General features: G+C 63.8%; 1 protein-coding gene across 1 annotated transcript in view; it reads right to left on the bottom strand.

Annotated features, from left to right (window-relative positions):
* Col18a1 (collagen type XVIII alpha 1 chain) overlaps positions 1–23,399 on the bottom strand; it is a 53,900-nt gene that overhangs the window by 21,746 nt on the left and 8,755 nt on the right. The window contains 15 exon segments of the mRNA XM_047565548.1: positions 187–318; positions 3,079–3,105; positions 3,673–3,735; positions 4,742–4,900; positions 5,054–5,107; positions 5,400–5,486; positions 5,566–5,628; positions 6,364–6,390; positions 6,678–6,863; positions 7,112–7,188; positions 11,193–11,289; positions 11,291–11,323; positions 12,363–12,422; positions 13,261–13,347; positions 17,747–18,291. Of these exon segments, the coding sequence (XP_047421504.1) occupies positions 187–318; positions 3,079–3,105; positions 3,673–3,735; positions 4,742–4,900; positions 5,054–5,107; positions 5,400–5,486; positions 5,566–5,628; positions 6,364–6,390; positions 6,678–6,863; positions 7,112–7,188; positions 11,193–11,289; positions 11,291–11,323; positions 12,363–12,422; positions 13,261–13,347; positions 17,747–18,291 (1,697 nt within the window).

The raw sequence follows: 23,399 nt of genomic DNA, 5'->3' as shown, positions 1-23,399 counted from the left end.
CTCAGTGCACATGCCAGCCACCAGCACCGGGCCAGCCTGCCAGCCCTCAGGACTCACAGGGGCCACCAGGGGCAGAAACCCAGGCTGGTGGCAACAGCTTGGACAAGAGAGCCTCTCAGCCTGGAGCTGTCAGGAGCGGGGAAGGCTTGGGTGGCAGGCCTGGGCTCCCTGGCAGCTAGGACTCACAAATCCAGCAGCGAGTCCCAGTCCTGGTGGCCCGGGGGGTCCCGGGGGTCCTGGAGGTCCAGCTGGCCCAGGGGCTCCTGCCAAGCCGCTTTCCCCAGGAGCACCAATGGGACCAGGGTCTCCCTTGCTTCCCTGCACAGGGCAAAGAACAGCGTCACTGCCCTCTGCTCCGGTTCTCGGGGAAATCCCAGAGGCCACTGTGTCCCCACAGAGCTGAAAATCCAGAGCAAACACGCAGAGAAGGACACAGCTCTGCGTGTCTCTACGACTGTACAAAGCAGTTATGTCCACAAAAACCCAAGCAGCGGGTGACCCCACGGGCGCACCAGCGCACAGTGGGCTCCCAGGAGCACGGGCACAGGCTCTGGCCGTCACCTCCAGCCCAGGCTCCCTGACGGGCAGCTGTGGAGGAGCAGCTGTGGCAGGTGAGGAGGAGGGGTGGCCAACAGGGGCCAGGGGACCCTACCCACCCAGTGGCCGGGCCAGGACAGTCACGTGGTGTCCCTGTGACTTTGTTAGTCGGAAGGGCCTCGGGGAGCAGGGGACAGGAGGCGCCTGTGGGGGCCTGTCTTGGGAGTGCTTGTGCCAGCCAGACCCTGCCACTCAGCGCCGAGGGACTCGGGAGCCTGAGAGAGCCCAGAGTGAGGAAGTAGGGTGGTGTGGGGCAGGGTCGCTGGGGACATGGGACAGGGAGGCCCTGGTGCCAGGGCTCTGGTGCCCGCAGCGCCAGCTGAGGGCCAGGGCCTGGCGGGAGCTCAGTATAGCACCCTGCGCTCACCTCCCTGAACCAAGTGTCCTCACCTGAACCAAGACCACCACCGTCCTCTCTCGGACTGGGAGGGAGACACTCTGAGCCCAGCGCTGGCCCAAAAGGGGCAGGAGCGGGACCCGTTGCCCTGTTAGGATGGCAACAGGCCAGACCGCCCAGAGTCCCTCTCAGACTGCAGGTGCCTGCGCTGAGCCCAGTGCCCACGGCTGCAGCCACCGGCAACCCCCGTGCCCAAAGTCTCCTCTGCGTCCTGGCCCCTCACAGCTGCAGTTAGGAAAGTTGCCGGGTGTTCCACCCTCACGAGCCCCATCCAGACCCAGCTCCGCATTCACCAGCCCCGCCCAGGCCGGGCTCCTCCCTCACCAGCCCCGCCCAGGCCGGGCTCCTCCCTCACCAGCCCCGCCCAGGCCCAGCTCCACATTCACCAACCCGCCAGCCGGCTCCTCCCCAGCCCGCCAGGCCGGGCTCCTCCCTCACCAGCCCCGCCCAGGCCCAGCTCCACATTCACCAACCCCGCCCAGGCCGGGCTCCTCCCTCACCAGCCCCGCCCAGGCCGGGCTCCTCCCTCACAAGCCCCGCCCAGGCCCAGCTCCGCATCCACCAACACCGCCCAGGCCCGGCTCCACCGGATCCTCCCTCCACTCTGGTTTCAATCTGCGTCCACCTAATTCTCAATCTTTAAAATCTTCCTGAACAAAGTTACTTTCACCTTTTTTTTTTGGTACCGGTATTGAACCCTGAGGGACTTTAGGTAACACTGAGCCATATCTCTAGTCCTTTCTATTTTCTAAATCAGGGTCTCACTAAGTTGCTTAGAGTCTCACTAAGTTGCTGAGGCTGGCCTCAAACTTGTGGTCCTCCTACCTCAGTCTCCGGAGCTGCTGGGATTGCAGCACCCAGCTGCTTCTCACCCTGGTTACCCGCGTCCTGTTACTTCCCCCTTGGTTGTAACTGGGCTGAGGGTCCACAGTGGTCATTCACTGCCTGAGGCCTGTGGCTCCAGCTGGTCTACCCTCATGTGCAGGTCCCTCCTGGTGTCCAGGGCCCCGGAGCACCACAGCTCTGACCTAGTCTGACACTGCAGTACTTGTTTTGGCCGTCGCCCTCTGGTTCATTTACTTAGCATTGCACTATTGGGAGCACCACAGGGTGTGCAGACAGTGTGCACGCCTGGGTACACTTGTTTAGAGACAGGCGTGTGCACCTTCACACACACCCCTCTCCTTCTGTGAGGGCGCCCTGTGGCGGTCTGAGTGCCCGCCTGGCTCTCCCGGCCTCTCCTGGTGCTGCCCACCTCCCAGGTCTCCCCCTCACATCCTCCCAGCTGGTTCCCTCCTCACCCCAGTCCATCCTGCACCCCTCTCAGGATGCACCCTGGTCAGATGGCCCCTTAGGCCTGCTGGGGAAGATCTTGGTCAGCACCCACCACGCCCAGTCCAGGAGGGGAGCCCTGGGCATCTCGGGCTTTACTGGGGGGTTGCCTGGGTGGTGACTGTCCTGGGCATCTGTGGAGGTGGCCGGCACAGAGAAGGTGAGACCCCGCCCAGCCTGCAGGCAGCCCCTCCTCCTCAGGCCCACGTCCTCACCCGCTCCCCTGAGCAGGCCCATGGAGCTGGCCCTGGGTCCCTGTGCAGGCTGCTGCTGGCTGGGTCAGATGAGGCTCTGGCCGGCAGGCCCAGACCTCAGGCCTGTGGCAGGGAGGCTGGGACCACAGGAGGGAGGACAGGACAGGCTCAGGGCAGCCTCCAGGGCAGGCCAGCCTCCCCTTCCGGGTGAGCGCCACGCTGCCCATCAGGAACACAGGCAGGGCCAGGAGTGCACTCCCCAGGGAAAGCCCATGTGGGGACCACAGGGTCCTGCTGGGGCCTGGGCAGCGACCACCCTGCGGTGCGCGGCCCCTCCCAAGGCCCCCAGGAGTGTCCACTGGAGACACCTCTGCCCTCACTTCACCAGGAGAGCAGAACTGGAGGGCAAAAGACCCAGGGAAGCGCGGTCCCCTGCCCCTGACTCCTGGCTGCAGGGACAGAGCAGGGGCGTGGTCAGCAGCAGAGAGCACTCGCTGACCACAGCGCCCCCTGCCCCTGCTGGGGGCACTTCATGGAGAATGGCACCAGCGTTCGTACCTTGGGTCCCGGGGCGCCCACGTCACCCTGTGGGGAGGAGGCAAACATTGCAGTAAGGTCCAGGCCAGCGAGAGCGAGGGGAGGCAGATGGCCCAGGCAGACTGTGCCGGCCCAGCCACTCCCGGGCCCAGGTCAGCTCTGGTGGGCGGGGCCTGGGGGCTGGGCAGGGAGACAGGCTCCATTCAAAAGGAGCGCATTTCCAGGCTCCTGCTCCTCCTCCTGTCCCCAGGAGGCCCCTCCCAGTGGGTCACTCACAGAAATCCCCCCTGGGACCCCAGGTGCCAGCCCTTGGAAGCCTGGCCCCTGCTGACACGCAGAATGGAGATGGGAAGTGAGGCTTTGCAAATGGAGCCACGTCACTCCCTGCCCCGGTGCCGCCAGAGAGCCAGGGCCTGGATTCTGCCCGCACCCTGCTGGCTGCAGTCCTAGGAACCGCCCAGGCCCAAGGCCCCCAGCCCACGGCCTCAGGCACCTGGCCTGTCCCTCCACAGGGTCCCCAGGCCCCAGACATGCAGGGTCCCTCTGCCCGCTGGCTACATGGCTGCACGGTGTGGTGCTAGGTCATGTCCACCTGGCACATGGGAGGTGACTTACAAGGCTGCCTTTCTGGCCCGTCTTTCCTGGTGGACCCTCTTTCCCTGGAGCACCTGGGGGGCCCTGCAAGAGAGGAGCCAAGTGAGGGTCTGGGTGCCACTCTGAAGACCTGGGCCTGCACACGGTCATCTGTAGCTAAGGTTTCCCAAGAGGCCAGGACACAGCATGTCCCTGGACCTGGGACAACTCCTGGGTTCACAGGGCACCTGACTTGGTGCCGAGACAATTGCATTCAGCACTTGTCCATATCTCTCTGTCTTCTTCCTTCCCTGCCCAGCGACTGACCCCAGGTCCTTTGCACATGCCAGGCAGGTGTGCCACCACAGAGTTGCACCTAGCCCTTCTAGCTTCATCTTGAGACAGCGTCTCACTAAGTTGCCCAGGCTGACCTGGAACGTGCGGCCCTCTTGCCTCAGCCTCCAGGGTGTCTGGGACTACAGGTGCTGCCACCACACCAGCCCTTGTCTCTCTCTTTTTAAGTTGCCAGTCAAACTCTAGAGGACAAGAAGTGACCGAGGGACCCTGGGGGCATGGTAGGTGGCTCTCAGGTAGCTGGGGAAACCCTACATGATTCCAAGAGGCAGTGTGGCAGGGGCACTGCGTGTTCTCTGGTCAGTGGGGTGCAGAGCTGAACCACGGAGGACGGCCTGGTGCTCACTGACTTGTGTTGCCAAGCCGTGAAAGCCAGGCCATGCCCGCAGCAGTGTGGCCCGAGGACAGCATGACTCCGGGTGCCCGGCCTCCGTGCTGGGCCACGGGCAGCGGGTCCCAGGGCCGCACCTGCCCCTGGGCCCTCTCCATCCCCACTGGGAGGACTGTCCCCAGAGAGGCAGCGTGAGCTCAACTGACCTGCCTGCCCAGAGAGCCAGCAGCAGGTGGGCACCCCCAGAACTGCAGGGTGGTCCACGCAGGCGCCCTGTCCCCAAGGGGGTCCACACACGGTCCATTCCCACCTGGGAGAACGGGGGTGGGGGCCAGGACGGGGGCGGGGTGGTGAGGGAGGGGGCCGCGCAGGCGCTCAGCCCCGTGCCCAGCGGACAGGGCCCCACTGGTGGACAGGCAGACTCACCGGGGGGCCGGGAAACCCAGGAGGCCCGTCACGCCCAGGCACGCCAGGAAGGCCGGCTGGTCCCGAGACGTGGGAGCTGTTCATGCCAAAGCGGCCGGGCTCACCAGGCAGGCCCGGGACACCCGGAGGCCCAGGAGGGCCGGGGAAGCCTCGTGGGCCCTGGACACAGAGACACAGACCATCAGGCCCACGCAGCCCAGCTCGGCGGTGACCCGACCAGCCTCGACCCACCCCCTCAGGGGCCCTGCTGGGCCTCACGGGGGCCACAGCTGTGCCACCCGCACAAGGAGACGGCAGGCAGCAGCCACTCACCCGGAGGCTCTCCAGGTCGCCGCCGAAGCCAGAGCCCTCCATATCGATGAAGGTCTGAGGGGACAGCAGGGAGGCCCGTCACCGGGGGGAGGCCCCACCCTGCCCAGCACCAGCTGGCCCTGCCGAGCTGCACCCGGACCACAGACCACAGAAGACACACAAGACACCCCCAACAAGAAGCAAGAAGTGAGGAGCACCCCCATGTTGGCCCCAAAGACACAGAGGGTCCAGGGCCACCATGCTGGCCACCCACAGCTGGCCACGGCCCCGTGAGCCCTGAGTCAGGGGCAGGAGCGGTTCTGGGCCAGGCACAGGAGGCAGTTCCAGGCTGGAGGACAGGACTCACCAGCTTGTCATGTCTGAAGGAGGGTCCTGGTGGCCCTGGAGGCCCTTGGGGTCCTGGGGGTCCTCTTGGCCCAACACCAGGATCTCCCTGGACATGAGACGAACGTGTCACACTGAGGCCCCGGCCCACCTCAGGTCAGGGGCTGGGGGCCTCTGTGCATGCTCACCTTCTCCCCCTTGGGGCCCACGTCTCCTGGGGTCCCCGGGAAGCCCTGTGGCCCAGTGTCACCCTGGAAGACAAGGGCAGTGGGGGTCAGCATGAGCCTGGCATCCTGAATGCTCCTCTCCCAGAGCATCCCAGACAGAGGGACCTGGGCCCTTCAGGGTCCATGGCGGTCCAGGAAGCCAGGATGGCGCTGTGCCACCAAGGACCCCCAGAGTGGGGACTCGAAGGTGGCACACCGACTGCAGAGGACCCCCTAGAGCCCGGCAAGACAAGAGCCAGGGCAACCGCGTGCAGCATCCCGGCAGCGGGAGCCACGCCTCCTGCCCAGTAGCGGAGGCCCAGCTATGCTGCACGCGGGAGCTCTGGTGACATGCTGGCCAGCCCTCACGGGCCCCGGCTCTCGGGGCAGCCTGCCTCCAGGGCACAGTGGTCCTCAATGGCCCCGCTGGCCAGCACGGACACCTGCCCCCTCCTTTCTTCAGGCTGGCCAGGCCACTGTGCTGTGCCTTCTGGGGCCACCACTGGCAGGCGAGCCCGTCCCCATGTGGCCTGCAGGCCCGTATCCTGTGTCGCTTGGAAGTGGCTCGTCTTAGACACTCCAAAGTGAGTGTTTCCAGGCAGAAACCCGCGGCCCGCCCAGCGCTCCAGGCCGCCCGTCACACCCTTCCCTCGAGGACCCGGGTTCCTGCTGCCCTGGCGCTCAGCCCAACACCTGAGACGGTTTCTCTGGGATCACCTCGGGCTGGGTCCTACGCAGACCCTGAGACAACAGCTGGCTCAGAAGGCAGAGCCGACTTACCGGCTTTCCGTCTTCCCCCGGGTCTCCCTGGAACGTGCAAGAGAAACCATTAGCCGAGGCCTCCCCACAGCACCAACCGGAGTCTGAAGGCAGAGGCGAGCCTCACTGGGCCCAGCGGCAGGAGCAGCCTCCAGAGCCATCCTCCCCTGCAGATGGCGCCCTGAGAGCTCGGTGCTCCCGCAGCCCCGACCCCCTTCCAGCTCCTGTCCCAGCACGGCTGGCTCTGGGTGCCCAGGGTCTGAGGACCTGCCGTCCTGGCCCTGGTCCACTCTCCCCGGCCCACCTCCAGATTACCCAGGGGAGACAGCACTCACCCGCTCGCCATCCCTTCCTGGGGCACCGTCCTTCCCTGGTGGCCCTGGAGGTCCCGGGGGACCCTGTGCCCCAGGGACAGGCTGTGCGTTGGGACCCTGCACCACTGGGCCTGCGGGGCCCGGAGGACCAACTGGACCAGGCAGGCCCCGAGCTCCTGGCTCCCCCTTTTGCCCCTTGAGGCCTCCCTAGGAACCAAGAAGGACACAGGTTATGGTGGCCTGCACACATTCTTCACCTGTGGCCACACTCCTGAGTCCTGGGATGGCCATGGAATCCGAGAAGGGGCACACAGGGCGGGCGTGCAGAGGACACGGGGTGGACAGGGCATGGGAAGGTTCATGGTCCTCAAGGACCTTGGTTAGGGTTACAGCAAGTGGACCTGCAGGTGCCCAGGGCTCGAGGTCCCCGGGCAGGGTCGAGGGAGTAGCCTCACCCTTTCCAGGCTGCTCCCAGGGCGCTGGGCACTCTCGTCCCTCGTGCTGCCCAAGTCTGAGCCAGGCGGGGTCTGAGCTGCGAAGGCAGAGGAGCCGCGGTCAGCCTCCAGCCCAGCTCCGCCCTTTGCTCTGGCTCTGCTGCCCAGGGCCGCCCTTGCGGAGAACCTGCGGCTGGGGCAGCGCAGGCGTTGAGGGGAGTCTCCGGCTTGCAGGACCACGCGGCCATCGTGAGCAGCGCAGGGAGCCCAGAGACCGGCCTCCGCAGCCTGGCCACCACGCCTCCCTCCCCACATGCAGCTTGAAGACCAAAAGCACCAGAAAGGAGCCCCCAGCCCCCGTGCAGCCGGCCCCGCTGCCTCTGCGTCTGTGGCACAGATCATGACCCTGCTGAGTGCCGCGGCCCCCTCCGAGGATGTCCTCCGAGGATGTCCTCTACAGACCAGTGGCCACGACCCGCAAAGCCGCGGCGGCCCCTGGGCTTCCCCCTGGCCCCTCAGTGTCCTTGCACTTGTTCTCTAGGACAGTGGTGCCGAGGACGCCCGCCCTGGGTCGCGCCCCGTGGTATCCCTCCCTGCAGCGCAGGCCTGTGGTCAGCAAACTGCCCAGTCAGCCTCTCAGCTAAGAACGGTTTTCATAGGTTTGTGAAACGAGAACCCCGCAGAGACGCGTGGCCCCAGCTGGAGGGAGCAGCACCGCGTCCCGCTGCCCGCTGGCCTCCTTCCTCTGCCCCTCCCCAGCTTGTGCCCAGGCGGGGACACAGGTGGTGGGCCCTCCCTGGCTTCGGGTGCTGCCTTCCCCTCGCTGGTGAGGAGCGCGGGGTCTGGACCGCCTTGCAGATGGCTCCCTGGCGCCTCTGCCCGACTGCGCTGGCACCGTGGAGGCTGCAGGGAAGCAGTCGTGTGGAGTCCACACTTCCTGGGGACCTGCAGAGGCTGCCGTGCCCCGGGCGCCCTCAGGGAGTCTCACAACCTGGCTGGGCACAGTCCCCACCTGGGTCTGGGTGGTGCCCGAGCACTGTCCCCGGTGAGCACGGTGGCTGGTGGCACCCGAGGCTCTTTAGCCACACGTGTGGTCGGCCACCAGTGGCCTTCCAGGGCAGTGCGAGCCCCTGGGCCAAGCCTGCTCCTGCCCTGCGACCGCCTGGCCTGGGCCCTCAGGGCAGCGTACCCACACGGCCCCAGGCCAGGAGCAGCCCAGACATCTGTGGCCAGGCCAGCAGATGGACAGACGGTGGCCTCCACCACAGAACCACTCGGCAAGACAGCAGCGGGGCTGCTGGAGCCCCACGTGGGCGAGTCTCCAGCAGGACGCACAACGGCCGCACCAGGGCCACGCCGGGCTGGGTGGTGGGGCTGCCCTGGGCCGCGGGCCCCTGTCTCCCATGGGCTGGCAGCACCGGGCAGACACAGGTCACGTCGGCCTGGGGAACGCGTACCCAGAGAAGCCAAGGACCAGCCCAAGCCGGGCTCCTCCCCGGGCGCCTGGGGCCCAGGAACAGATCCTCCCCTGGGCCTCCCTGAAGGAGCCCCGCCTCAGGCCCAGCCTGCTTCCAGCCCACAGAGGAGACCAGACAGGGTGCCGAGCCACAGTCCATGGGGGCTGGTGACCTGCACTGGACAGCGAGTCCCAGGTGTTTCCCTGTGAGTGAGCCCAAGGGCCACGGCCCAGCCCTGCAGGGTCGCGGCCCCCAGGCCTCCCCGGGAAGTCACAGAGCCAGGCGAGGCCAGCGCCACCCCCTGACGCTCCTCCCCAGGACCAGCCCCTGCCCCCAGACAGGGAGGCGGCACACTGGGCAGGTGCCCACCGAAGTGAGCCACCAGGGGGCGGGGCCAGAGCAGCAGGGCCTCTGTCCCTGCAAGACCCCAGGGGGCCATCCCGGCCCTGGGCAGTCCTCACCCACCACACCACCACACCCAGAGACGCACACACATGGGTCTCACACACACACACACAGCACACACACCACATATAGACAACACACATACAGACAACACGTGAGTCACACACACACACACACACACGCAGCACGCAGACCACACCCAGAGACGCAACACACATGGGTCTCACACACACACAGCACGCACACCACACCCAGAGACGCAACACACATGGGTCTCACACAACACACACAGCACGCACACCACACCCAGAGATGCAACACACATGGGTCTCACACACACACACAGCACGCACACCACACCCAGAGACGCAACACATGGGTCTCACACACACACACCACACACATAGACAACACAAATGGGTCACACACACAGAGCACACACACCACACACATAGACAACACATGAGTCACACACACATAGCACGCAGACCATACCCAGAGACACAACACACATGGATCACACACATACACCACACACAGCACACGCACCACGCCCACACACGACTTAACATCTCACACACGCCACGTACACTACACACACACAGCACGCACACCACACACATGGGTCACACACACTACACAGCACACACAACTTAACATCTCACACACACACTACGCACACTATACACACATGGCACGCATACCACACAGACACACAACATCTCTCACATACCACACACACTACACATGCTGGCACACCACATATTCCACACAACACTCACACCACATGCACAAAACATCACACACACACTACACACACTATACACACACAGCATGCACACCACACCCACACACAGCACGCACACTACACATAGCACGCACACATGCTCAACTTAACATCACACATACAACACACACACTACACACAGCGTGCATACCACACACACACACAACATCAGACACAGCATGCACACTGCACACATGCACAACTTAACATCACACGCACAGCATGCACACCACGCACATGCACAACTTAACATCTCACACACACCATGCACACTACACACAATTTACACCAACACATTTTGGGGGGGGGGTGTTGGGGATCGAATCCAGGGCCTTGTGCTTGCAAGGCAAGCACTCTACTGACTGAGCTATCTCCCCAGCCCCCACATTACACACAATTTAACATCACACATACACCACACACACTACACACAGCGTGCACACCACACACACACACAACTTAACATCAGACACAGCATGCACACCGCACACATGCACAACTTAACATCTCACACACACCATGCACACTACACACACACAATTTAACATCACACACAGCACTCACACTACACACGCACAACTTAACATCTCTCACACACCACGCACACTACACACACGCACAACTTAACATCACACACAGCATGCACACTACATACACACAACTTAACATCACACACACAGACGCACATTACACACACACACAACTTAACATCACACATAGCACACACATCACACCCACGCACGACTTAACATCTCACACATACCATGTACACTACACACAGCACGCACACCACACAGACACAACACACACGGGACACACACACACACACAGAATGCACACCACACACACACAACATCTCACACACAGCACACACACCACACACACCACACCCACACACGATTTAACATCTCACACAAACCATGCACACTACACACACACAGCACGCATGGGTCACACACACACAGCACGCACACCACACCCACAGACGCAACACACATGGGTCACACACACCACACAGCACACACACAGACAACTTAACATCACACACACCACGCACACTACACACACGCACAACTTAACATCTCTCACATACCACACACACTATACACACACAGCATGCACACCACACCCACAGACGCAACACACATGGGTCACACACACCACACAGCACACACACAGACAACTTAACATCTCTCACACACCACGCACACTATACACACACAGCATGCACACCACACCCACAGACGCAATACACACGGGTCACACACACCACACAGACAACTTAACATCACACACACCACGCACACTACACACATGCACAACTTAACATCACACACACCACGCACACTACACACACGCACAACTTAACATCTCTCACACACCATGCACACTACACACACACTACACCACACCACACACGTCCCGCTCAATACCTCACCCAGAAGACTTTTACCTCCTAACGAAGCCGCTGTGGTTCCTTCCCTGGTTTCTTCAGTTCTGGAATCTTCTGTGCCTCGGCCACTGGCCACGGGGGGAGACGTGACGGGGGGGCGGCTGGGGCAGGCTGGGCCTCAGGGCCGCGCCCTGCAGGGGACAGCAAGGGAGGCTCCTGTGGCTGCGCCGCTCGGCCCGGCTCCACGACTGGTGTGTGGATGAAGCGCTTGCGGCTCGGCAGCCGGGAGCCGCGTCCTGCTGGGAGGCAAGGCCTGGCCGCCAGAGCCCTGCCCTCGGGGTTCCTGGGTCGCGGGGTGGGTGTCAGCACCCGGCAGGCTCCCAACACCCAAGCCTTGGTGTTCCCAGCACCAGGGACAGAGGCCCCTTGGTCACGTGGGGCACCGGGAGGGTCAGACGGCGTCACAGACACCAGTGTCCAGGGGCTGTGGCCACACCTTGGAGAGGTCCTCTGAAGGATCATAAAGGGACTCTCCTCCCTTGGCCCCAGCCCCCAGCAGGGTGCTACCAGTATGAAGCAGCCCTGCTCTGAAGACCACCTGCCCGGTGGCAGGGTAGCCGTGGTGTGTGGTGGCCTACGTGGTGGCCAGCAGCCTCCTTGCCCGTGCTGTGTGGCCTGCCTCCTGGTGAGTCTTGGTACCATGGCCCGTGGACCACAGTGGGCACCCCAGCCAGGGCACAGCGTGAGCCCTGCAGAGGGCTCCCTGGACAGTCTTCCCACCACCAGTTGAACCCCACCAAAGCTACCACCAAACCCCAGAACCCCAGGCCCAGGTGCGCGGGGGTGTGCAGAGGCCCAGGCCCTACGCCACCTGGGAGGGCCCCGCAGGGCTCCTCTGGGCAGCCTCCGGAAGCCCTGCGACCCCCATGGAGAGCAGTTCCCTGAACAAGCACTTCAAAGCCTGCCTGTCCCCCAGGCTGTCTGCAAGCTAATGGGCCAATGGGAGGTCAAAGGGACCCCAGGGCCTGGCCTCGGCCTCCTCGCCAGGGCTGAGAAGAGCGTCCCTGGGACCAGTGAGGCCAGCAGACTGCGTCCTCCACACTCCCTGGGAGCAGGAGCTGCCCACCTGGGAAGTCGTGTCCACCTGTGCACACACCCACTGCTGGGCTGGGGGCTGGGCCAGAGACCGTCCCTGTCCCCAGGAGGGGTTCCACCTGTGCAGCTACTCACCACTCCCTCCCCGCGATGCGGGTCCTCCTCCTGAAGGCCACTTCCAAAGTCTCCGGATGCCTGCAGGGTGTGGGTGGACAGAGGAAGGAGGCATGACCACACCCCCACCCCAGCAGGGCCTGGAAAGCTACGAGGCCGCTTGGGTGTCCACCTGGTGGTCAGGCAGACGTGTCTAACTGGACCAGGTGGCCCGCCCTGCAGAGCACTGCTAGGACATGGCTTTCCTGCCGCCTGGCCACCGTCCTGGGGCTCCACCACCCTCCAGCCGAGAAGCTTGGAGTGGAGCTGGGCTCTGGCCGGCGTCCTGGACGGGATGGCCTCTGTGCTCCAGAGCGTGCCCTCCTCTGCTAGGTGTCTGAACTGAACCGCATTGGGTCCACTGGTGGTGGGTGCCCCCGCCCGAGCCCGGCGGGCAACTCCTGGGAGCAGCCCCAACCAGATTCTGGATTTCCCTCCAGGAATGACACAGTAGCTTCGTCACGAAGACACGTCTGTGTAAGGGGGTAACCCCGCTGCCCCCGCCGGCCACGGTCGGGCTCTGAGTGCGCAGTAGACCCGCTGGGGGCGTGGGATGTGCCTGACCCGGCGCGGGACCCCTCCTCCCACCCTCCAGCCGCGGGACGGGGTTGGTTCCTCAGGTGCTGCAGACTGGATGCCGCCTGCCGCCCACGCCAGGGCTGCCGGGGGCTCCTCGGGGCGCCCCGAGTTTGCTTCGTGTTCTGTGGTTTCCAGGGGAGGTCAAGGCCAGCCCCAGCGAGGAGGACGCTGTCCCGGGCTCCTGGCACCCAACACGGGTCTTTGGGGACTTCCCCGCACGTCACTTGGGACCCCAGGGCAAGGCATCTCCCTCGGGCCCCGCCTCCCATGGGGATTCTGCCCCAGCCCGGCGGTCACTCACCCCGTCCTCGTCATCGTCCTCCTGGTCCAAGCAGCGCAGGGGGCTCACCTGGGGGTCCCCACGCACGGTCAGCTCTGCGATCATCCCCTAGACACAGAGGTGAGAGGTCACGTGGCTCCTGCGGCAGGGGCTGGGTTCAGCCTGCGACTCCTGCTGGCCCCCGCCAGCCGGGGCACCCGAGCCCAGGATCCCAGCAGCTCGGGAGGGCGAGGGAGGCCCCAGGGCCTCCTCAGGCGGCAGGCTGCTGGCCAGGGAGGCCCCGGGTCCTGCTGCCTCGCCTGGCTTGGTTCCAAGTGGACCCAAGAGGGAGCACTCATTAGCATCTACAGCCCAAGGAGGCCGCCCCAGCACTGTCCAAAACAAGGACACCTGGGCCTGGGTGGGGACGTGGACTAAGCCGCAGCTGCCCTAAGACACTTGATGAGTGTCCTGGAGGACAGCCCTGGTCCAGCAGCCCGGTTCTGATCAGGCTCGCGGGGACACCTCAGGAGGCGCTGGAGGCGTCTGGCCTCCGCCACCAGGAGGGAGCCAGGTGTGCCCTCTACATGACGCCACCTTCCCACCCAACGCAGCTGGGGCCAACAGCAGCAAACAGCCCGCCAGCGTGCTTCCTGGGTCTTGGCATGGTCAGTAATGGGGAACGCTGCCCCAGCCCCAAGGACGAGGACGGGCGAGCACTGCAGGGGTGACCAGGCAGGACACAGGGCCCATGACATGTGCCAGGCAGGCAGGCGGGCAGGACAGCAGGGCCACAGCCCAGAGCCCGAGTGCAGAGGGCCTGCAGGGGTGCACGCAGGGACCGGCCAGGGGCAGGGCTGGGGCAGCCACAGAGCAGGGTCTCCACGGGGCATGTGTCAGAACCAAGCGAGGAAGGAGGCGGACGCAAGGCCTCCAGGCCAGCCGTCCAGACCCAGCCCTGCATCCCTGCCACATCGGCATCTCCGTCTTGGAGCACACTCTGGGAGGGGCCTCCCCCTGGGAACAAGTGTCCGCCCGCTGTCCAGCGCTTCCTCTGTCTTCTACTTGATAATCAGGGATGCGTCTTGGTGTCTTGTTACCTGAACAGAGACCACGGCCCATCCTGAGGTGCATGACTCTCAGGCTAAGAGCCCAGGGCAGGGCAGCTCGCTTCTCTGTAAGGCCCCCCGGTGGGCATTCCAAACCAGCGGGACCTCCACAGCACCCCCCAGGACCTCCGTCCTCCCCGGGCCTCCAGCAGACCCCTCCCGAGGCCTTAGCAGCCCTGCGGGGTTCTCACACGTGAGAGGGCAGGGACAGGCTCCCCATGAAGCCCCAGGTCAGTGGACACTGGCCTGCATGTCCTCACAGCCAGATTTCAATGCCCTGAGCTCTGGAGAACCCAGACCATGTCCATAGCCTCTGGGGAGGAGAGGCAGAGGTCAGGCCCCCTGTGAAGACACTTGGTCCTTGAGGTGACCCGACCGCATGGTGCTGAGGCAGTGGGCCCCAGGCCCCACCCCAGGGGAAGGGCAGCAGAGGGGCCAGGGCTGGGCTCCTCATCTCAACAGGGGCAGAGGGACAGCCACTCCACCGGGGTGAGGAGACCCAAGAGGGTGGCCAAGCCAACCAGGGGGTTCTGGGAGTCCAACTGTTGCGGAGGGCTGGCCAGCGCCCGTAAGGCAAGGGGGCGTGTGTGCACATGCGTGTGATCCCGTGTGCACCTGCGGGAGGTGCCACGCGCACAGAGCCAGGCAGCGGCCCAGGCACCCACCCCACCCAGGCACCGGCCCCTCATGGGAAAGGGGAGGCTTAAAATGGCAGGGGAGGGCTCTTCCTGCTGGTCAGCTCCAGGCCAGCACAGCAGCCTGGCCTGGGAGCAGGATCCAGGTGGGCTCCGCCCAGATGGAAGGGCCAGCTACTGAGTTACTGGTCACTTCCAGGGACAGGGAGGGTTAAATTAGAGAAGTGCTTCCCCCCTGGGCAGCACTGGGTGGGACAGGGTGGTCTCCAGGAGAGAGGGGCCAGGGCTCCTGCCACTCAGGGTCCAGCCCTGGGCCCTAAGCGCCCCCACAGACCCCCATCACCTGCTCCTGTTTCTGCACGGCAGCCGGGCTGTGACCAGGAGCCTGCAGGGGGCGCCAGAGGGCCATGTGCTGCCCGCTGCCCGCTGCCCGCTGCCCCTCCTGCGTGTTCAGTGGGGAAGAAGTCAGCAGTGCAAAAGGCAGCAGGCCCCTGCGGACCTGGCAGACTTGGACCCAGAGTCGTGAAGTCCAGAGACTGCGGGATCAGAGCACTTCATCCCCAGGACCCTGGGGAGTACTTCACACCACGCTGCTCTGCAGACGGACCTTCAGCCATGTGCGTGGCGTGGGCTGCCTCTGGCCCCGTGGCCCTGCCTGGGTCCCCTGCGTTCTCTGGGGCAGCCTCTTGGCAGAGGACAGCAGAGGCTAAGGAGCCCCTCGGGAGACGGGACGTGGCCGCCAGCCCCACCCGTGTGGCGGGTGACGCCCTCTGCCTCCCTGGTGCTGCCCTGCTCCTGTGGCTGGCGTGGCCGAAGCTGCAGTGGAGCAGGGGGTCTCCTCTGCCTTCTGCTTCCCCCTGGGTGGCTCTGGTCATACAAGCACAGCACTGTTTGCAAAGCCAGCCTCCTCCAGCTGCCTCTCCTGTGGTCCTGCTCAGTCACCTCCTCACAAACACTGCTCTGGCTCCACTACTCAGTTCAGTGAGGATGCCTGTGTGCGGGGCATCCAGCCTGGCTGTCCTGTCTGAGTCCCACACGGGTGCAGGGAGCTCTGCAGCACAGCTGGGCTCTCTGAGCCCCAGGTGACGGACAGGACTGAGCCTCACCCAGAGGGGATTCTCAGAGAGCCCAGCCTCCTGCAGCCCCATAGCTCTGAACTTGTTTCTGCCAAACCTTGTCAATCACACAACTCAAATGACCCCTTCTTAAGAGTCTCTGTTCAAAAAGTCTGAACACATCTTGTGCCAAATCAACTCTGCCTTCTACCACAGCAAGCTCCCCTCTGCGGGACACAGGACCTGCGACCCTCACTTCCATCTTCCAACCATCCAGGATTCTGCTAGTCACAGGGGTTTTCTCCAGACCAGAAGGAATACTTTAAACATCCCAATGGCTTTTAAAAACCAAAAATGCAAATGACAAACTAGGAAATAAAATTTACAGTTACAAAACCAAGGACCAATTTCTTCCGTCTATAAAGTGGTTCTATAAATAATAAGATATGGTTGAACCTGCCCACTCCCCCCAAAAGCAAGAACATCAGCAGGTCAGTCACCAAAAACAGGAAGCACAATAGCCAACAAACTGGTGACCGCGATATGAAAGCTGTGGCTGGTGTGGCCGAGAGTCTGAGAAAAGCCATGGACACGCTCGGACACTGCTGGCCCAGGTGTCCATCTGGCAACCTGTTTCACACAGTGCTGGCCAGGCCCAGAGTTGCGGCCGCCTCACTGCAGGGTGCTGAGACCCCAGCCTCCGTGGGCACCATGGGGCATGGCGTGTGCTCTGCAGCCTATGCCTGGGGTCCACGGGCACCTCTTCTGTTAAGGAATGAAAGACACAGAACTCAGGGGACACGCCACCCACCCAGACGTGCTCCCTGACCTTCCCCTAATTGGCTTGAGGATCAAAAGGAAAACAAAAAGCTGGTGTCAAAGTCCCAGTGGTTCCTGAGCCCAGGGGCTAAAAGTTCCTGCCAAAGGTGAAAGGTCAGCTTTCAGAGCCGAGAGACCAAGACTCAGAGCAACTTCAGACAAGCGGCCCTTGTCTGGGCCATAATCACGTTCTGTCCCCGGGGACGCGGCCTCACAGGCACACACAGGGACGCCTGTCTGGAGCACTGGATCCGGGTGCGGTCAGTGCCTGCTGGGGCACCCACATGGCTGCTCCCAGGAGATCGGGCCTCCAGCTAACCCCGCCTGGGCTGCTGCACTGTGTGCTAAAACAATGACCAGTCCCACAACTGATCCGGCGCTGGGTGGAGCCCCGCCGCCATTCAGGGTGCCCTCACGGGTTCACGCATGCCTGAGCCCCGGGGTCAAGGTCGACTGTCAGTGGCCTCAAACTGCTAAGGTCTCATTAGCCAGGGGACACAAAATGGAAATCGTGCAGCTCGGTGCTGGGCCTGGCCTGGGCCCCACACCTGCCTGACCAGGCCTGGAGCCAGCACACTGCAGGCCCCGCCCACGCCTGAAGAGGGCCCTTTGCCGTGGCGGGTGGGGGTCCCACTGTGAGGCAGTCCCAAGGGGCCCTCCTGGACTGGACCCCAGGGTCTCAGAGAAACCAGAAAGGCCCAGGGTGTGCCTTCCATGGTGTCAAGGGCCAGAGAGCCAGGGGAACAATTGTCACCTCTGCCAGAGGACCGGAGGCTGAGGGCCTGCCCCAGAGGCCAGGCTGGCCCCCGCAGGACGTGGCTCAGTTCCCCAGCTGCAGCAGCAGGCGGAGGGAGGCTGGCTGGGTCCTGTCCCAGCAGGTCCAGCCCCACCGCAGGACAGACGGGCTTACCTGGAACCTGTCGGGGTCAGCTCCTCCGGCCTGCCCCACGAAGAGGCCAGCTCCGGGCTCCAGCTCCAGGCCCCGCGGGGACCGAGTGAACGGCAGCCGCTGGAACTCCTCGCAGTCCATGTACAGGGCCACAGAGCTGCTATCCACGCTGAGCGCAAAGCGCGTCCACTGGCCCACGAAGGCCGGCAGGCGGAAGCTGGCGGCCGTGTGGGTCTGGCCAGCACCAGGCTCAGTGTAGAGCAGCGAGATGTTCTGGTGCCCGCCACGCACCCCCAAGAGCTTCACGCCCAGCAGGACCAGGGCCTGCGCGGCGTCTGTGATGGCGAACAGGACCCCAGGGCCCTCTGCGGCCGGCTGGACGTGGAACAGCAGTGAGAAGGCGGGGAAGAAGGGGCTGGGGACGTGATACTGGGCCACCTGGCCACTGTTGGCATCTGGTCCAAAGACGTAGGCCGGCCCGACGTCGGGGTCATCAACCTGGGTGATCTGCGGGGGCGGAGGTTCCCCGAGGAGCTGCAGCAGCCCCACCTCGTCACCGAGGCTCTCTGCAAAGAGAAGACGCCTGGTGAGGGGCTCGCGGGGCGGGGGCCGGGGCGCAGGCAAGCTCGCCAAGGGAGGGCACTCCAACGCTGCCCCGTCCGGGCCCCTGGGCTCTGCCACACAACGCTGGACCGTCACCAGCTCGTCCAGACCCGAGAGCTGCTCCCTGTGCAAAACAATGTCCACAGGGGTGTGGTGGCCATGGCAAGGTGGGCTCAGCAGAGACCGTGAGGAGCAGGGACGCAGCCCGCCCGGCACCCCTCGCTCCGACCGCGCAGGGGCAGCACACACCAGAGCTCAGGACCTCTCCCCGCTTAAGGAGGAGCCCGCCTCTGCATCCAGGGTCTGGTCACAGGAGAGGGACTCCAGCAGACCCTGACCCCACGTACTGGCACACCCTCCACGCCAGGCAGAGCCTGGACACCAGGGCTGTGGTCTGGGCCTGGGGACTTGACCCTGGGATCTTGTCTAGAGACCCCCACCCTGACCAAAGTCTGGGCACGGTCTGTTCCCCAGAAAGCAAGTCATAGAGGAGGGGACGCTTGGGAAGGCGCATGGGCAAGAGGTCTCTGGGGAAGGGTCACTGACACGCAGGAGTCTGGGGTGAGCTGCAGCAGGCCAGCAGGGGCAGGCACCTGAGAGCAGGTTGCACAGGCCAGGTGCCCGTGGCAAGGCCAGGCTGAGGGGGCTGCTGGGCAGAGGCAAGGGAAGCAATGCCAACCTGACACACAGGAGGGGCTGTGTCGGAAAGTGCGGCTCAAGACCCAAGCGAGCTCAGGAGACGGGCCGGAGCCCGGGCTCGAGGACTCTCCCAGGCCACGGGCAGTCCAACCTGCCAATCGGGGTTTCCGGGGCTGCCCCTGGGGCCGGCAGCTAAGCCCTTGTGCTGGCTGCGAGTGGACCCTGTCAGGCGCAGAGTGGACAGCAGCCTCAGGGGACACAGCCTGGCTTCTGAGAGGGCAAAGGGACCGACAGGCCAGCCTGGTCCTGGGAGGTGCTACTTCCACCGTCCTGCGGCTGTTAGGACAGTCCCCTTGAATCCAGAGGGCCGGGCCTCTGTGACTCAGATCAGGAAGCAGGGACCCTCCCGCAGGAGTGCCGGGGTGGAGCCACAGGCCCCTCCTCCAGCAGCAGAGCGTCCCCAGTGTGCCAAGGTGCCAGGGGCAGCAGCTGCCCGCCGCTGGGCTGGAAGACGTCACATGTCACATTGCAGCACAGGGACCCCAGGGACACACAATCGGCTCTTTCCAGAGTTCTCCCATTTCCTCGCCTCCAAATTCCTTAGGTTCCCCGGGGGAGCCTCCTCTAATGCCAGGGCACTGAGATCACTGGCCCCGCTCTCCAGCCACAGCGGAGGCCCTGCCTCCCACACGCAGGCTGGCCCAGCTGACTTGGACCAGAGCCAGTCTCTCTCCAAAGAGCAAACGCCCAGGCTGTGCCCCGAGAGCACAGGGAAGCTTCCCCGGCAGGAGGCGGCCCCTTCGGAGGACTCAGGACTTGCCTGGGGGAAGACCGTCTACCCCAGCGAGCGGTGGGGGTCTGGAGGCCCAAATGCTTCACACACGGCCCTGCACCAACACCAGGGCCATGTCAGCCAGCATCGTCCCCACAGGTCCCCGCAGGTGGGCGGCCAGGGCCTGGCTCTGGGGGGAGGGGCTGGGGGCACCTGGGGGCAGCCAGGACTGTAGGCACCCACTTCCAGGGCTGAAGTGCCACCTTCCAGAATCATGACCTTCACGTGACCTTTGCAGCCAGGACAGGGCCTGGTTGAGGACACTGGGGGCAGGACTGTGCAGCCCTACCCTCCACATAGGCCAAGCTGAACTGCAGCATCCAGCCCATGTCATCGAGACGGACACACAACTCAGGGATCCTGGCAGAAGGGAACCAAGCCCCCTCCTCCATGGTCCCTCGATGGCAAGGCTGCTGCATCAGAGGGAGCTGAGGCCACCCCTCACCGACTCCAGCTCTTGAGCAATCTGTACACCAGCAGCCATCAGGAGATGTGGGGTCCAAGGGCAGACTGTGGCATCTCCAGTATTGGTACCTCATGGTCACCAGGACCAGGCTGCATACCCCAGAACCCAGGAGGAAAACCGAATGAGCAACCCCACACAGGACCTCCCCAGTCCAGGACCATCCCAACACAGGACCTCCCAGCCTAGGATATTCCCAACACAGGACCATACCAGCCCAGGACCTTCCCAGCCCAGGACCTTCCCAGCCCAGGACCTTCCCAGCCCAGGACCTCCCAGCCCGGGACCTTCCCAACACAGGACCTTCCCAACCCAGGACCTTCCCAGCCCGGGACCTTCCCAACACAGGACCTTCCCAGCCCGGGACCTTCCCAGCCCAGGACCTCCCAGCCTAGGATATTCCCAACACAGGACCATACCAGCCCAGGACCTTCCAGCCCAGGACCTTCCCAGCCCAGGACCTTCCCAACACAGGACCTTCCCACATAGGACCATACCAGCCCAGGACCTTCCCAGCCCAGGACCTTCCCAGCCCAGGACCTTCCCAGCCCAGGGATCTCCCAGCCTAGGATCTCCCAGCCTAGGATCTCCCAGCCCAGAACCTCCCAGCCAAGGACCTTCCCAGCCTAGGACCTACCCACATAGGACCATACCAGCCCAGGATCTCACAGCCCAAGACCATACCAGCCCAGGACCTCCCAGCCCAGGACCATACCAGCCAGGACCTTCCCTGCACAGGACCTACCCAACATAGGACCATACCAGCCCAGGACCTTCCCTGCACAGGACCTACCCAACATAGGACCATGCCAGCCCAGGACCATGCCAGCCCAGGACCTTCCCAACACAGGACCATATCAGCCCAGGACCTTCCCAACACAGGACCTCCCAGCCCAGGACCTTCCCAACGTAGGACCATATCAGCCCAGGACCTTCCCAACATAGGACCATATCAGCCCAGGACCTTCCCAACACAGGACCTCCCAGCCCAGGACCTTCCCAACACAGGACCTCCCAGCCCAGGACCTTCCCAACACAGGACCTCCCAGCCCAGGACCGTCCAATACACAGTGTCCAGATCTGCAGCTCTTGAAAGCTGCACTGTGACTCCCAGAGGAGGAGCCCACCCTGAGGACTCTGGATGCTCCACATCCCCACTGGTCCAGCTCCAGCGAGGGCAGAAGCACCAGGCCTACAGGCTGGTTCTGCGAGACCTTCAGGTGGCCCCCAGCACCCTCTGTAACAAAGACACTCATTCAGGTCCTCATGGAGTCTAGCAGTCCCAGCCAATCCAGAACAGGCAGGACAGGACCAAAGCCACAAGAAGCCATGATTGAGTAACACCATAAAAGAGAGGACGGGACAGGTTCAAATGTGCCAGCCATCAGGAGGGCAGCCACTGTCCTGGGGAAGAGGGTACTTAGAGAGGCCGCAAGGTCAGGAGCAGAGAGACAGAGGAAAAGCAGGAAACCTGGCTCCGTGCTGCCCCACATCTTGCAAGAGTGACCTTGGGGCTCACACCACGGGACGCGGACGGAGCAAGCACTGTACGCTCTCAGATCAAGCAGCCCGGCCAAGTCCCAGGACCTTCCCAGGGGCCCCGGGGACACGGGGACGACGCGTTGCCAACCTGCCTGGTGCCACAGCTGTGCACCCGCAATGGCGCCCAGGTGCCCACAGCAGGCGGACTCCTGGTTGGTAATGACAGACCCGAGGCCGCTCCCTGCCTCTTTCCTGTTGGAGCAGGAAAGCACAGCCTCGGGGAGAGCCCTCCTGAGCCTGCAGCTGACCATCCCCAACGGCTACTTTGTCACAAGGCAGCAACTACCAAGTGAAGGCCCCCAGGGGTGGGGAGGGAGGCCAAGCTCCACCTCGGAAGAAAGACACTAGAACAGGCATCCCAGGCAGCAGCGAGGCCCGCGAGCCTCGCGCAGAGGCCAGAACCGACCCAGTGGGGACACGCCTGTCCCCACCCCTGGGGAAGACAGCAGCCACAGGCTGATTCCTCTATAATTCCAAAGCCTCCACCGCTCGGCAACGCCCAATACCGCCTGGCTGGTGCTTCTGATGGCAGAAGAGAAGACGCCCAGGCCTGGATCATGCCCCCTGAGCAGGCTGCCCAGGGACCGGGCCGGCTGGGAGGCGCGGCTGCACCACGTTCATTAAGCCAGGGGGCGGGGCGGTGCCAGCCGCAGGAGGCGTCCCCACGGGGTGCCTGAGGTGGCACGCTGGAGCACACGGGCCTGGAGCAGGGCGTCCTGAGACACAGCACAGTGAGGACGGCACGTCCCTGCCACCCGTGCAGCCACACACAGTGCCCACAGACCGTGGGCAGCACAGTGGTCCCCAAAGACGTCCCTGTCACGCTGAGAGGGTGTGACCACGGCTGTGGACCTTCAGACAGGAGGAAACCCCAACCACATGTGTGCATCCTCACCCAGGCCCGGGTTCTGCACGGGAAGGTGCGGCACTGAGCTGGGGACCATGATGCTGCCCCCAGGAGTCCACCCCCCCTGGTCAGTCCTGGTGGCATGCAGGTCAGCCACAGCACAGGCCCTGATGGGACGGTGGTTTGTCCCTCCCTCCCTTTCTTTCTTTTGGCACCTGGGATTGAGCTCAGGGGCACTTGACCACTGAGCCACGCCCCCAGTCCTACTTTGTATTTTATTTACGGACAGGGTCTCACTGAGTTGCTTAATGCCTGGCTTTGGCTGAGGCTGGCTTTGAACTCCTGATCCTCCTGCCTCAGCCTCCCAAGCCACTGGGATCACAGGTGTGTGCCACCGTGCCCAACTTCAACCCGTGATTTCTCAATGGCAAACACTCAAACATGCCTACCTGGAGGAGCCTGGGAAAGGCTGGGTGGATGCGGCAGGTACCACCCTCCTGACCAGAAACAGCAGCACTGCAGAGTCTGCCTGGAGAGCTGCTCTGGAATCCATGGTCTACACGGCTTGCGCCCAACACTGGGGACCCACGTCCACAGCTGACAGCAACCCTAGGTCAGCAGTGCCAAGCTCTGGGTGGCTGTTGCTCCCACAGCTGTCAACTGAAAGCACCCCCCGCAGCTGGAGGACCTCGGGAGGACCAGAGGCTGGCACCTCCGAGGCTATCCTCACTTCCTGCTCTTCTCCTAA

The sequence above is a fragment of the Sciurus carolinensis genome, chromosome 9, assembly GCF_902686445.1.
Source record: "Sciurus carolinensis chromosome 9, mSciCar1.2, whole genome shotgun sequence".
Taxonomy (NCBI): Eukaryota; Metazoa; Chordata; class Mammalia; order Rodentia; family Sciuridae; genus Sciurus; species Sciurus carolinensis.
Note: the sequence above shows the minus strand (reverse complement) of the source record. Positions and strands in the feature narration are given on the sequence as shown.